Source organism: Polypterus senegalus, chromosome 12 (genome assembly GCF_016835505.1).
Source record: "Polypterus senegalus isolate Bchr_013 chromosome 12, ASM1683550v1, whole genome shotgun sequence".
NCBI lineage: Eukaryota > Metazoa > Chordata > Cladistia > Polypteriformes > Polypteridae > Polypterus > Polypterus senegalus.
The window spans coordinates 9,501,758-9,516,167 of NC_053165.1; the positions used below are offsets into that span (position 1 = coordinate 9,501,758).

The 14,410-nt window shown below is 34.8% G+C and overlaps 1 protein-coding gene across 8 annotated transcripts in view; it reads left to right on the forward strand.

Moving 5' to 3' along the window:
- Nucleotides 1–14,410, forward strand: part of slmapa (sarcolemma associated protein a) — a 132,971-nt gene that overhangs the window by 52,783 nt on the left and 65,778 nt on the right. For all 8 annotated transcript variants that reach the window (XM_039770804.1, XM_039770805.1, XM_039770803.1 and 5 more), the window contains exons 4-6: nucleotides 2,233–2,269; nucleotides 11,234–11,296; nucleotides 12,995–13,090. In XM_039770804.1, coding sequence (XP_039626738.1) covers nucleotides 2,233–2,269; nucleotides 11,234–11,296; nucleotides 12,995–13,090 — 196 coding nt within the window. The remainder of the gene's footprint in view (nucleotides 1–2,232; nucleotides 2,270–11,233; nucleotides 11,297–12,994; nucleotides 13,091–14,410) is intronic.

Here is a 14,410-nt window from a genome sequence, read left to right on the forward strand (position 1 = left end):
TGTCTGAATGCTAGCGACTAGCCTTACAGTTTTTCTCTCAGGTGGAGCGTTACAGCTTCTGCTGACGTCACGCCTGATACCAAAACTTTATTAAAAATATTTTCAGATGTTTTTAAGATTCGAACCGGACATGGTTTCTTTAGATTTCTTAACTCTTTGATATTGTGCTCCTGGCAGGTTTACAGCAATCGGCTAATTCCCGTGGGGTGGTGGTTATCACTCCGTTCTTATGGATACATCATCCTGAATTTAAATCCACTCCCTATGTGGAGTTTGTATGTTTCCTTTATGTTGGCATGAGTTTTCACACGGGTGCTCTGGTCGACCCCCTACATCCCCAAAGCCATATTAGGTTAACTGGTGACTCTAAATTTGTTTAGAGTTTGTTTTAGAAAGACATTGGACTGAAATTGGATCTTTTCCAGTGTAACATGGGTAGAAATTACTTTGGACACCATTGCTTCCCCCAGACATACTAAAATGTAGCCGACTGGTCACTTTCAATTGGATGACCACTGCCTGCCTGAAATGTCCTCACTGCCTTGTGGAAGCCTGAGCAGATTACCATCTGACTCAGCTGTAAGGCAGTGCCCTTCAAACCTGCTGATTTTAACCAGAGAAAGAAGCAAACTGACTTAATAGCCTCAATCTTGGGTCAGCCATAGAGTAGAGAGTTGTTAAACAAAACGTTACTATCTAGTTAGTGAAGTGTTTGGAATGAAAACCTGCCACTAGTAATGACCTCTAAGACCAACCATTCTGTACCTGGGTTCATGATACAGCAAGATGCACATTGAAGCCAACAGAAATAACATCACAAGTGTGATCATCATGTAATTCATTATAGTTTAATGAGGTATTTTATCCTGCAGTAGTTTATCGGTCAGTATAAAAAGAGACTTGGGAAAACTGGGGGAAAAACTGCTGTGAAAACTCTTTTACAGACAATCAACTTCTGAATGATACAGGGAAGTTACACAGTAAAGTCTGTATGGGTCAGTTTTTCTTCTACTTAATAAAATATTACAATATAATAACTTAAACATTCAGTAGGCATTTTAAAGCTAAAATGAGCTGAAGTTTGTTCTTCTAGTTATTTGTAGCAATTCTGAATTTTCCAAAGATTTTTATACAAAGAAAACGGGATATCAAAGTTATTTGCACCAAAGCAGTAATTTAATACAAAATGTTCTCCATTTACCATAATTAAGGTTTCTCAGTACAGCTTTGCCAGCTCCTGGTTACCATACCCTAATTTAACTTATTCTTTTTACTTCTCAACCTTCTGTTTGATATTTCAATTAAAATATTAAATGAACAAAACAACAATGAATTTTAAAATTTAAAGTTAAGCAAGTCTTAAATGATATACTTAATGTATTTATGTCGGAATGCTAAACACCTTGTTAGTTTAAACAGGTTGTCCTTTATTATGTCTGTTGTAGATGCAATATCACAAATGTTGCTCGGAAAATGATAAAATCTCTTGCCATACTGAATCTAGAGCAATGGAAGACGATAGTAACAAACTACAGTAGTAAAACAGTGGAGCATCTACTTAAATAATCAAATGCAAGAATTCCGTTTGGTCAGCTGTTTTTGGGTTAAAAATTATGTGTTATTTTTCTCTTCATCAATCAATATAGTGGCATTATTAGTTGCAAAGTTTTTGGACCGACACTGAAAAAGTATGAAGGATGTCTTTAGCCTTAGAAATGTAATAAAACTAAGATTTCAGATTTCATTATAAGAAATGGCATTATATCAAGATGTAAAAAAAAAAAGCAAGAGCTTTCCAGCAGCAACTTTTGAGACTTTCTTATCAGAATCACGTGCACTGTGCTGCAGCAAAGCTTATCTGTTGTCGGAAAAGAACATTTAGCACTTATAGACCTTGTTTTACAGATAGATCTTTACACTATTAGTCAGAGAAAGTCCATGAGAGTTGTGTTTTGTACTGCTTTAGGTGTGATACTTGAGACTGGACATGTTGAAACATTCTGTATGGCCACACCTATCTATGATATTACCTTCTAAAGTGAAACTTCTTAAAGACAGTTTCATGAGCAAGGTTAAAGATTTACAGAGATTACTTATTGTGGACTGAACCTTTTCTTTATTCCATAAATGAGTTTGTGTTTCTTGTAATTTATAAGAAGACTGACTGTTCCCCTTGGAATAAAAAAGGAGAAGAAAATTATAATTTGAGCTTTTTTTCTTTTTCTTTCTCAGTGTTATTCCAGCTCCCTTGCCGCTTCCTGTTGATAAGGTAAGTCAGCCAAACAGCTGTTTTCATTGTTGAGCTTATACTGGGAGCTGTGCTGGTGAATTGTTAATGAGATTTCCTTTAGAGTAATGTTGCCTTGTCAGTCATTTTTGTGTTGTATAATATTTATTTGCTTTATTTGTTTTCTGCTTAGTGATTATTGTTGCCATATACAGTATTTCACACACACACTTTATATAAAGCTGAATGTGTGTATGCAATTTGCACCGTTGAACCTATCTCCACCAAATTTTGCAGAGATTCCTCATTTGTGCCAGAGACTTAGGCTTTGTTTTGTTCTTAAATACATAGATGTATATAGATATAGATGGATATCTGTCTGTCTATATATCATTAGTGTAACTATAGTATATTTCTACTAATTTATTTATGTAGATTGAAACTTCTTACTTGATTGTAGGAAGACTATAATTTTCTTGGATCTTAGGAAGTACTGTTTTAGTTGAAGTCCTTCATGTTTGAAGGACTTTCATATATATTTGAAATATAAGTACTGCTTCTCCTAGTTTTCTTTGTGTAAAGGCGGACAAAAAGCAGTTTTATAGTAGCTATGGTTTAGTATGCCGTTTCTTCTTTAAGGGGGAAATTGTGAACAGTGGCACTTATTTTTTTTGTTATATTTGTACGGGTTTGTGGTGTTGAATGTGTTACATGCAGGATTTTGCTCAAGATGTACTAAAAAAATAGGCTTTTGCTAAGGCCATAATTCTTTGTACTTGTATTCCAATTCTGAAATGATGCTTGACTTTTTGTTTCTTTGCATTTTTGCATGCATGTTTTAGCTCTTCATAAACTAATAATGTTTATGAGAGGAAATTTGGAGGAGATAGTCCAAAATCCAAAACAAAAATGTCCTCTTCTATATCTAAAACATTAAATCTTAAACAAAATCTGGTCCACGGATTTAAAATTACTAAATAAACTTTTGTGGCACGTCAAGCAGTGGTCTTAACAGTACTTGCACTGCCTAATGTTTGTTTCTAAGGTCTCTGACAAGATACAGTCACCTATATGGACTAGTTTGGAGTTGTCAATCAGCCTCGCTTTGAAATTATTCAAATTTGGGCAGAAAGATCTGACAAATGTGTCTTTACAAATAGTGCTTTATAAATATACAATACATGTATGAATTAATACTGGGGTTATAATTACCATGAATCCACAATATTATGCCTGTACTTGTGTAAGTGTACGATAGTATCAACATAGCCCATTGCCAGTCAATTCTGTGATATATTGCAATATATATATCCCTTTTAAATTGGTTTAAGGCAAAGGGTAAAATGTCAGTCTGTTGATTTAGTCCGCCCCGTTTGTTTATTTTTAAATAGTGGAAATGAATTTCAAGTATCTTTGCTATCTTTCAACCAAGTATTAAAGGTGTTTTTCTCTTTATGTTTCTCTGTATGTTAAAATACAGTAAGTCAACAGCTTGTATTATAGAACATTGGTCTTACTGTTGTTCCCCATTTGATAACTTAAGGTGCAACACTCTGTACTTTAGTTTGCTACTTACATTTATTATACTTTATTATATTTACATGATTACTTTTATACATGCTCTTAGTGTAACATGTCCCTTGTCTGTTAAGTCGTAACATAAGTAATTTCCTTCGGGATTAATAAAGTTTTCTGTTTCTGATTAATAATACTACTTGATTAGGATATTGGAGAGCAGTGGTGTGCTACATGTCAGTTATGCAAGTAAGCATTTTAATGTACTCTGTACGCACACATAACAGTAAACTTGAACTTAAACACAAAGATTTATATAATCTGACCCTTGCTCTGCATCTGAGTCTTTCTGAAGTGAGCCCTTGTTTTTTGTAACTTGGGCTTATGTTAACACAGTAATTGTTGTTTAGAATATTTCATATTTAAACTTTTGTTTAAATATGTTACAATGAATGTTTAAGGTTTTGAGGCTAGATGCACTTAAGTTGCCTTGAGATAAACGTAGATTAGCCTATTTTCTCAAATTATTAAGCTTTCATGTACTGGCAATTGTTCAATTCTCAAATACCTGTAAAACATCTATGTTAGTTATGGCATTGGGCCTTTTTTGTATTTTAGGGATATTATCCATCTTTTCCTTTGCTCTCAAATTGTCATTGCACCTTTGGTGGTGGTGACCTTTACCCGGTTTGAATTGGAGCAAACATAAAGCATTTGCAGGAACTTGAATATTTAGCTGAGGTTTTCTGCTTACCCTCTTTCTCTTTGATGTGCCTCTATAGATATTTAGATACAGCTTCTGTGTGTAGATATACATACCTAGAAATGTAAGGTTTAAGGTTTCTTTATTTAGTCATGTTTACGCAAGAAAACATGAAATTTGCACTCTCAGTTGCATCTAATAACAGACAGAATGAGATAAAACAAACAAATAGAAACAAGAAAGGTTAAGGTAAAACGGTTAGATAATACATATTTACACCAAAAAAAAAAGGTTACACGATATATATCAAAACCTTAATCATTATCTCCGATATTTCCTATTGAAAAGTCGTATGGCACTAGGAAGAAAGGAGTTTTTGGAGCCATTTGTGTGCGTATTTAAAGTGACTATCCTTCCTGATTTACTGAGCTTTAGTTCTACATGTAATGGATGTCTGTCATCAGTTGAGATGATTTCCAGTTCAGTTGAGATGATTTCCAGTTTCTTTAACATTGCCCTCTGCCATACACTAGTCAAATCATCTACATCAGCCACAATAACTTTAGCTGCATACTTCATAATCTGCTGGAGCTTTTTTGAGTTTTGATTTGTCAGACTATTAAACCAGGCAATGAAACTGAAAGTAATCACAGACTGGATCAGACTGCGATAAAAGGACAACATGAGGTCCTTGTCTACTTTAAATAGTTTGAGTTTGTGGAGGAGAAATAAACGCTGGTTGCATTTAGAGAATAATCGAGAATAATTAGAAATCTAGTGTAAATATTGTGATTTGCAAAAATATAACTTCTGTTGCGGTTGTCACAGTCTAGTCTCCTAAATATTAAATCTGAACAGAAACAGTTTAGCACTGATTTTTATCCTGTCAAATCAGTATTAGGTGTGACACATTGTGTGTGATGAGGCCACATGTTGTTCTGTCAGGATTGAGCGCACTTTTCTATGACGTTGAAGTCGAAAAGTCAGATTGAAAGATGGATAGTTTGACATTAGCAATTCATTCAACGAAACCCAACATTCTAATTAGAAGGATCGGTTATCCAGTTTAAACTAATACTCAAACTTCCACCATGAGAATATTTTCAGGTCAATAGCCCACCTCCATGAAATGTTAGAACATTTCTATTTTAGAATCTACAATGCTTCTGCTTTTTATTAGCAGACAGCAGTACAAGAAGCTGTTTGTGTTCCAGTTGTAAGTACATTCCACAAGCTGATCACAACTAATAGATTGTGCACATTAGGACATTTCTTTGCAGATTATTTTCCTGCGACTTCCTAAGAAACTATGCTTTTACTCCTTAAATGTACATGAGTATGATTTGAAATTGACTTGACAGGAAAATACAAGATGAGAGATAATCCTTTGTAATTAAAAAAGATCCATACATGCTCCTCAAATTCATTGAAGGTTTTAATGCTGCATGTAAGAAGTTTTGAGGTAAGATAGTTATACTGTAATCACTAATCATGGCACAGGTAAGTGGCAAGTTGATACCTGTTGATTAGCACATGCAAATAAGAATTTCATTATACTCTGTACTCATGACAATAACAATTCTGTAAACCTATAAATATGTATTTTCAAACCGACTTAACCCAGTTAAAGGCCATGAGTTAATTACGAGGCAAGATCTAACCTTGGGCATGGTACCAGTTCCTTGTGGAGGCCACTTTCACACAACAACCACAATCACACAGATTCAATTTGGAATCGTTGAAGAATGTAACATGCACATAATTATGGATGTGAGAGGAAGACTAGACTATCTGTGGAAAAACACATGCAGTTAACAGGGAGGACAAGCAAATCAGTGAACAAGTATGGGATTTGAACACAACACCTTAAATCTGTGAAACAGCAGCAGTAACCACTTTGCCATTGCACTACCGATTACTAAGCTTGATTAAAGATTTTCTTTTAGTTGCCCTATGGTTGTAATAGTCACCATGTCATGCGTTTTAGTGGACATTACTATTTTTGGTGTTTAATACAAATTTCCACCCTGAGCTCTCTGTTTATATGTATACAAAAACAACAAAGAAATTGAAACATTTTCTTTTACTGTCTGCATGTAGTCCTTCAACCAACTGGTGGTGGGTGGAATGCACTCTTGTCTAATGTACCAAGCTATATATTTTGGGCTCATGAATCATCAGAGTCTAACTTTGGAAAATAGCTTCACTGTTGAAGAGGTATGCAAATTAGTAAAAAGGAAGGGCGAAGATAATCTTTTTGTCACCTCTAAGCATTCCTCTAATATATTTAGAAAACAGGCACATCTTTTTAGTTAGGAAAATAAGTCAAAATCCCTGGAGCATATTCCGCCAACTCATTTCATCCTGATACAGGCATTTCGTAAATCTCATGGTAATTTGTGAATGTGTTAAGCTGCTTACAGCTGTAAATTAAATAGCTGTGTGCTTGAAAACATGATGGTAATCTACCAAGTCATCCAGTTAGATGTATAGTTTTCTAAATTAACATTTTCATTGCCCTTCTTGTCCAGAAACAATATGACAAAAAGTGTTTTATTATTATTATATTGCTATTATTTTTGTAATTCTTACCGAATAGTACTCCACAAGAGAAACGTCTTTGGTCTATAACTAAAAGAATTAAAATTTTATTTCAGTTCATATCAAGTGCAAGTGCTATTGTTTGTAGTGTCCAAATGGAAAGCTATTCTAAGTATGTATCTACTACTGGGATATATTGATAATTAAATATTTATTTATTTTATTTTTACATTACTAAGGGGCTTCGCCCCCTGTTCGCTTTGCTTGTCACCACCCTGCCAGCGCTACGCACCAACCATTTTGCGTCTCTGCCACTTGCGTTGTGAAGAGGGGGGCTGAACGCATCTCAAGGAGATGTGGTCACTCCTCCGACACCCCCTCTTAAATGGTGATACAATGGGAAATGCATAGTTTTTTAAATTTTTTTTTTAACCTCTTTGCTCAATTTGCTGCTGCCATGTGATCTGCATTTCACGCGGTGCACTTCTGCCATATCACCTATGTCCATATCTTTGATCTCTCTTCGCTTTTACCTTTTCGTCGATATCGCATCCAATTTTGATTCCATGTTTGGAATTACGTCGTGACAATGCAACATATAACTGCCCGTGAGTGAACATTGTTTCTTTCTCTCTACAAGAAATGTGTCTGACATAACCAGGCAGGATTTTTCCAAATCTCTTTGCATAAGCTTTTGTCTCGCTTGGCAATGAAGAGTTGTCTCACGGGAAGTGAAAGTGTCTCTGAGACAATCGTGTCTTGACTCCTTCCAAGATTTTTTTTTTTTATGATAGAGAGATATTAATGCTTAATATAAAAAAAAATACAGAGTCAGACTTTTTTTGAAATCAGACTCTGAGCAGATTTTCTGTTGGCACTTTGCTTCTAGTATTATAATATTGTGCGTCAGGTAATTGACAGTCTATTGCTTACAAGTTCAGTGTTACTCTTTTTTTTTTATCTTTAACCTTTCTTACTTGTTGAAATGTGTGTAAAGCCCTCTAAAGCTGCCCTCGGCTCAGTTCATCCATGCTAGTTTTCATCAGTTTGTTGAATAAAGCTTAATTAAAAAAATAAAATAATCAAATTTTAAACTTACGGTGGAAGCGCAATTTGCCAGCTTAAGTAGGTTATGCAGCCAAGTAGCAGTGGGGATGTCAAGATGCACATTACTTCATTGAAGTTAATTGGTAATGTTGAGTTCTTAGGTAGGAGTAGAGGAGACATATTGAGTAAGATAGGTTTTTCATGTGATGTTTTGGATCATGGGAGCTGTCTAGTTTCTGTATTCACATCTTAGTATTCATTTTGATCCTTAGAATTTTTTACTAGTTTATTAAGCAAAGTGACATTTTTCAAGATCAGAAGGAAATCATTCATATCTTTTTAGATACAAGTTTTCTTGTCTGCAGTGTTTTAAGATAGAAAATTTTGATGTGTTGCAGAATGTGACAGAACATATGTAATTGTGAATCAGGATGTAATTATCTTCAATTTAAGGCACTATTAACTTCCTATCCTTCCATTACCTTGTTGCATTTCAGGATTTCGGGGGTGTTGTTACTGAAAACAGTCTGTGTTTATCGTGTTAATTTTGCCAAAGCCATAACCTTTCTAAAATTAGGTGTCAGCACAAATTTCACTCTTAGCAAAGATCTTGAGGTGATATTATCAGGAGGAATCGGCATAAAAATCGGCATAATAAGTGTTTTTGTGCTTTAGATGCAATAGTGTCAAAGTGCTTTGAAGCAAGCAAACCAGTTACATGTAGCCTTGTTTTGTCAGTGTTAAATGTTAGCAATATACTAAAAATCCTGTTTGTTTTTTTTTTGCTAATAATCTTGTTTTATCAGCTACTGGTTAGTGTGTCCACTTTTAATAAATTGTTACCCTTTTATTCCAGCTGTGGTTTTCAAGTTGCTTTTCTCTCTTCACGTCAGACTCTTAAATGAATGAAATTTTCTGCCTTGTGGTAAATGAAAGTCATTTTTGGCAGATAATTTAAATTAAATTTTAAGTTCTGCTGGTCCATTAATAAAAAGAATGCAGTTATCAGGCTTATAGACTGAATTCAGGAACAGGCTATAAATGTACATTTTTTTTTTCTTAGCAGATGCTTTTATTCGAAGCAACTTACAAAAGAGTTGCCTGTTTGTCGCCTGTAGTAGCCAACATGTTCCGTACAACAAATATTTAAAAGCTGACAGGATAATATTTTCTGGAGTTAGTTGATTGAAATGATTTATTAATGGGAAGTTTATATTTACTTGCCCCTGCTTCTAGTTGTATCCTTATTGGCTATGCTTTACATTAACAGTATTGGGCTGTCTTTATGTTAGACAGTATTTTACATATGGGAAATACTTGATGCAAGACCACCAAGCCACCTTGGTAGTTTAACATTATTGTTCTTTCGTAGTGCAATTGTACCAGAAGTTGACTTTCTTTTAAATGTCACTCATTTGTTATTTGCATTGTAAGATGCAAGTACATTCCACATTTTGCTTTTCAAATGTATGCTGCTCTGCAAACCCCCATTATTGTTTAGATCTCCTCTTTATTTCATCTTCAGGGAGCCAGTCGGTGGACTCATGGCTGTAGTCCCTCGGCTTCAGAGTACAGGAAGAGTGAGGCAGGCTGATTTATGCTTCATGGTCGAACGTTGCATTGGTATCAACATAGACTCGCTCAGAAATAGTAAAATGTCAGAAGGGGTAGAAATGGTTAAACAATTTATCAGGGACAATGTGGTTAAGGCCTGCCAAGTCCTGTGAAAAAGCTTTTGATTTGTTCCTTATAAAGTGAATTTCATTTTAATTAAAATATGGCCTCAGTTTTTCCCTATTGTTGTGGTAAGTGACTTGGGACTCTTCTAGTTGAGTAAGATAATACACGGTGCTAGCAGTGTGATGTAAGTTACCGTAATAAATTGTTCACTCCCTGCAGTGTCCCATCTTTTGTTACTCTGTGTAAAAGTATTAGAAGATTAGCAATTACTCTCTGATCGAAAGAATGTAAAATAAGCAAAAATGTGGGTCCAGTAATGCCTTATCTGGTGCTTTTAGTGCCTTGTGGTTGGTATGGCCAATAGTGCTGAAACACCTTAGTTATTTGATTTCCTAGGGAAGCTTTGGTTATGTGGAGTTATGTGTATTTCATTGAGATATTCCAGAGCCTTAGTACAGTCACAAAATGTGATGTTGGTTAGGTTAGGGCTGGTATTTTACTTTGTCTTTATACTGCATTTGTGTTTTTGTGTGCACTGTAGAAAAGTGGTTTTTGGATTCATTTACTATTTTACATTAGTCAGTTCTTTGTTGTTGTGACTATTATAAAGTGCAGGATTTCTTTTTTTTGTTTTAGTGAGCTATTCATATGCATTTCATTTACTATTGCAATGTTAGAAATGTGTTTTAAAAGTTGTTCCTGAATGTTTAACTATAGTACTGAAGTTTTCTGCACATAGCCAGCTAGCCACTTATTTGACTCCTTTCTGGTAAAAGTGTGCCATCTATTGGTATTTTGAGAAAAAAACATGACGGTTCCTCAATAATTTTATTTTTCAAGACTCATTTTTATGAATGTTGTGGTGCATCTTGGAAAGCATAGTTTATTTGTTAAGTACACCTGACTTATACAATTGGAGATGTGGCTTCATATCCATGGGCTTTGACCGTTTGTGTGGAGTGTGCACATTCTCCCTGTTTCTGTAAGTGTTCTTAAGGACATATAGCTTCTTCTTCCTCCCTAACATAAGTGAGTAATTTTGAGTCCAAGCTTGAACCTTTTCAGTCTTACTTTTTATAGAATAGTAGCACTGACTTTTCCCAGTGGTGTAATTGCTGTTCATTTAACAAATACACACTCGCTGAAGCAGGCATTGCAAAACCCAGTTAAGCAGAGTAAAATGCAGAAAATTAGAGACTTTAGAATAGCATTTGTTTGTGATAACAGAAGTGCTTGATGTTCAGGGGATTGTAAGATCCCTTTTGATAGACTTTTTTTCCATTCTTAATGTAATTAAATACTGCTAGGTTCAAGAATCTAGATATGTATGATTCTTTTACAGAATGTGAGTCAGAGAAGCTAAGATTTGTTGATTTGCATGCAAAAATGTGGAAATCCCATGTCTGCCCTAAACATTAGCTTTAAAAGTAAGGTACACAGAAGATGTATTGTATAATGCATCCTCCTCCATGTTAACCTATTGATTAATATTGTTTCTGTCTCTATTTTCTTCCCAACAGGCAGCTGCTAATGCTCCCAGTATGTATTCTCAGGAACTCTTTCAGCTGTCACAGTATTTACAGGTGTGTCATATGAAAACTATATCTATACTTAAAGAAAAATATAGATTACTAGCAAATATCTAATATCATTATAGCATTATAATTATATGTTTTGAAAATGTATTGGACTATTCCTGATATTATCTATTATTATCAAATGTTGGCCTCGTATGTTTTCAGATCTTCAAAAATCTCATATTAAATAAAAAGAACTTGAGTGAACATACAACACATACTTATTGTCATTTATTTAATTTTATCTAATAAACAACGTTACCCAACATCCTCTGGCACCATGTTGAAAAGTAATTGCCCCTATTTAAATTAACCCAGTTAAAGAGATTTCTGAGTCAGTACAGCCCATCTTGAGTACAGTATCACTTATGTCATTTACCATTAGAGTCTAGCACATAATTCCATGATCAAAGGAAATTCCAGAAAAGATCTTAAAACAAAATGTCAATATCTATCAAACTGGGACTCCATTGACCCACAGTGAGAACCATGATTAATGAATTGCAAACATGAAGGACAATAGTGAATAATCCCAGGAGTGGTCCGCCTGCTACCATTATTCCAAATGCATATTATAAAATTATTCAGGAAGCCACAAATAATCCAAAAGAAAAAAAAATCCAAAGTACTGAAAGATTCTGTTGCTTCAGCATTGGTTGGTGTTCATGGCTCCACCATTAGAAAAATTCTGTGCAAAAATTGACTTCATTAGCGAGTAGCAAGTCAGAAGGCTGCTATCCAAGATGAACCTAAATTTTTTTCTCTTGTTTGCAAGGAAGTATTTTGTTAATCCCTAAGCCTCAGGAAAATGTTTTATATACAAATGAGATAAAATTGGATCTTTTAGACAGCACAAATCCCATTATGTCTGACATAAAGAAACATGGTGTTTGGATGAGTTAACCATAATTTGAGGATCTATAATTTTTGCTGTATATGAGAAAATGTTTTAGGATCATGCCGACTCATCTGTCAGTGAAGTGGTCAAGAAGCAAGTCAGTGAGCCAAACAACACAAAAACAAGTCCATAAAAGAATCACTGAAAAAAAAATGCCCTATGGCCAACTGAGATGCTGTGCCAATTCCTGAAATGAACGGTCCATACTTGAGATACTTAGAAGTGTTTCTAAATGAAATCATTATTGCTAAGAAAAGTGGGCTAAAATGTCTACTCAATGAAGAGGAATGACTGATATTGAAGTATAGGAAGTGCCTGTTTGCAATTATTGCAGCTAAAGGTACAATAACTAATTGTTAAATTTATGAGGTAATTACTTTTTCACATAGTGTCTGTGGTTGTTGTATTTTTGTTAAATTATTAAGGGAATGTAGTTATAAAAATGATTTGTTTACAAAGGTGCTCTCTATTAAATATTGGATTTTGCTTGGACACCTGCAACCATTCAGTGTCTAAAATGTACAGGAATAGAGCAAATATATTTTCTTGGCATTGTATACTTCGAGTATTTGTACATTCCATTTAACTACATTTAAATTGTTAATGTCATACTTCTCATGTTCAGTGTTCTCCAGTTTTTAATATAGGCAGTAGGACATAAAATGCAGCAACCTCGAGAGTAGTATAAGTTATACAATGGATACAAATATTCTGGAATACAGTTGTGCTCAGTGATTTATATTTTTGTGGCTGATTGTAAGTAGTTATTCATAATATTGTTCTTCTGGCAACTTTTTCATTTCTAGGAGGCCCTACATCGGGAACAAATGCTTGAGCAAAAATTGGCCACCTTGCAGCGATTGCTGGCTAGTACACAGGAAGCATCGGAGAGTAGCTGGCAGGTAAAGCAAAGAGCTGGAAATTGAATTTTGAATGGCCTTTCACCTCATCAGTTTTGTTGGTTTTATTTATATTAAGAAGTATAACTTCAACATTGTCCATATTGCTGCATTTTTTCCCAGCAGGAACTCTGCCCCTTGAATTTTTCAGAGCAACCAATGTTTCCTGAAGTTGATGCTGGGCAAATGCATGCTTCAGGCACTGTAGCTAATCTTTAATTATAGTAAAAAAGATGGACAGGAAGGAGATTCTGAAAAAGGTTTATCTCTGCACAGATTGCTGTCATTCTTCATATAATCACACAGGCAATGAAAAGATCCAAAAACCTAATTTGTTTTGTGATAGCTGTTAAATTTAAATGCAAAAGTATCTTATAAAATATATATATATATATATATATATATATATATATATATATATATATATATATATATATATATATATATATATATATATATATATAAAATATATATATATATATATATATATATATATATATATATATATAAATAAAATATATATAAAATATAGAGAGAGATCGATAGATGATCCAATAGATACAACATCGCAATCTTTAAAATATTAATTTTTTTCTAAAATTACCCAGCTGCAAATTAAAGTTTTAAGAATATAAATAAATGGTACTTTTTAGTTTCTTTTGTTCTGCACTAATGAAGGGCTGTCTCTCACCTGCTTACTCAAGGGTTGCACACCTTAACTCTAAAAATTACCCATTTTATGTTTCGATTTTTTCCCACCTGCTTAATCCAATTATGGAGTTTCTGTGGCTGGTCTCAACAGGATCAGTCAGAAGGTAGGAGCTAACCAGGGACAGTTTCAATTTATCACTGGGTACATTCATTCACTTTTCCAAGGAATGTGCGGCGCTCCCGATATCTATGCAAAAGGAGGAAGGTCCAAGACTTTAGAGTCCAGGTGCTTCCTGTCTTGCTATATTGTTGCGAGACATGGACGCTATTCACTGACCCAAGACGAAGACTGGACTCCTTTGGTTCAGTGACTGTTCGGAAAATCCCTGGGTACCACTGGTTTGGCTTTGTGTCAAATGAGCGGTTGCTCAAGGAGTCTTCAATAAGGCACATTACCTGTTACCGCATTACGGCCATGTGACACGATTCCCAGAGGGTGATCTGGCTTGCAGAGAACCAGAGCAGCTGGACCAGGCCAAAAGGATGCCCATGTAACACCTGGCTGCGGCAGATAGATGGTCATTTCCAAAGGGTGGCATGGGACTGCGTGTTTGCCTGGAGGGGTTGCCAATCAGGATCCCAAGCTGTTTTGTAGTGTAGTAGGTGTGGCAA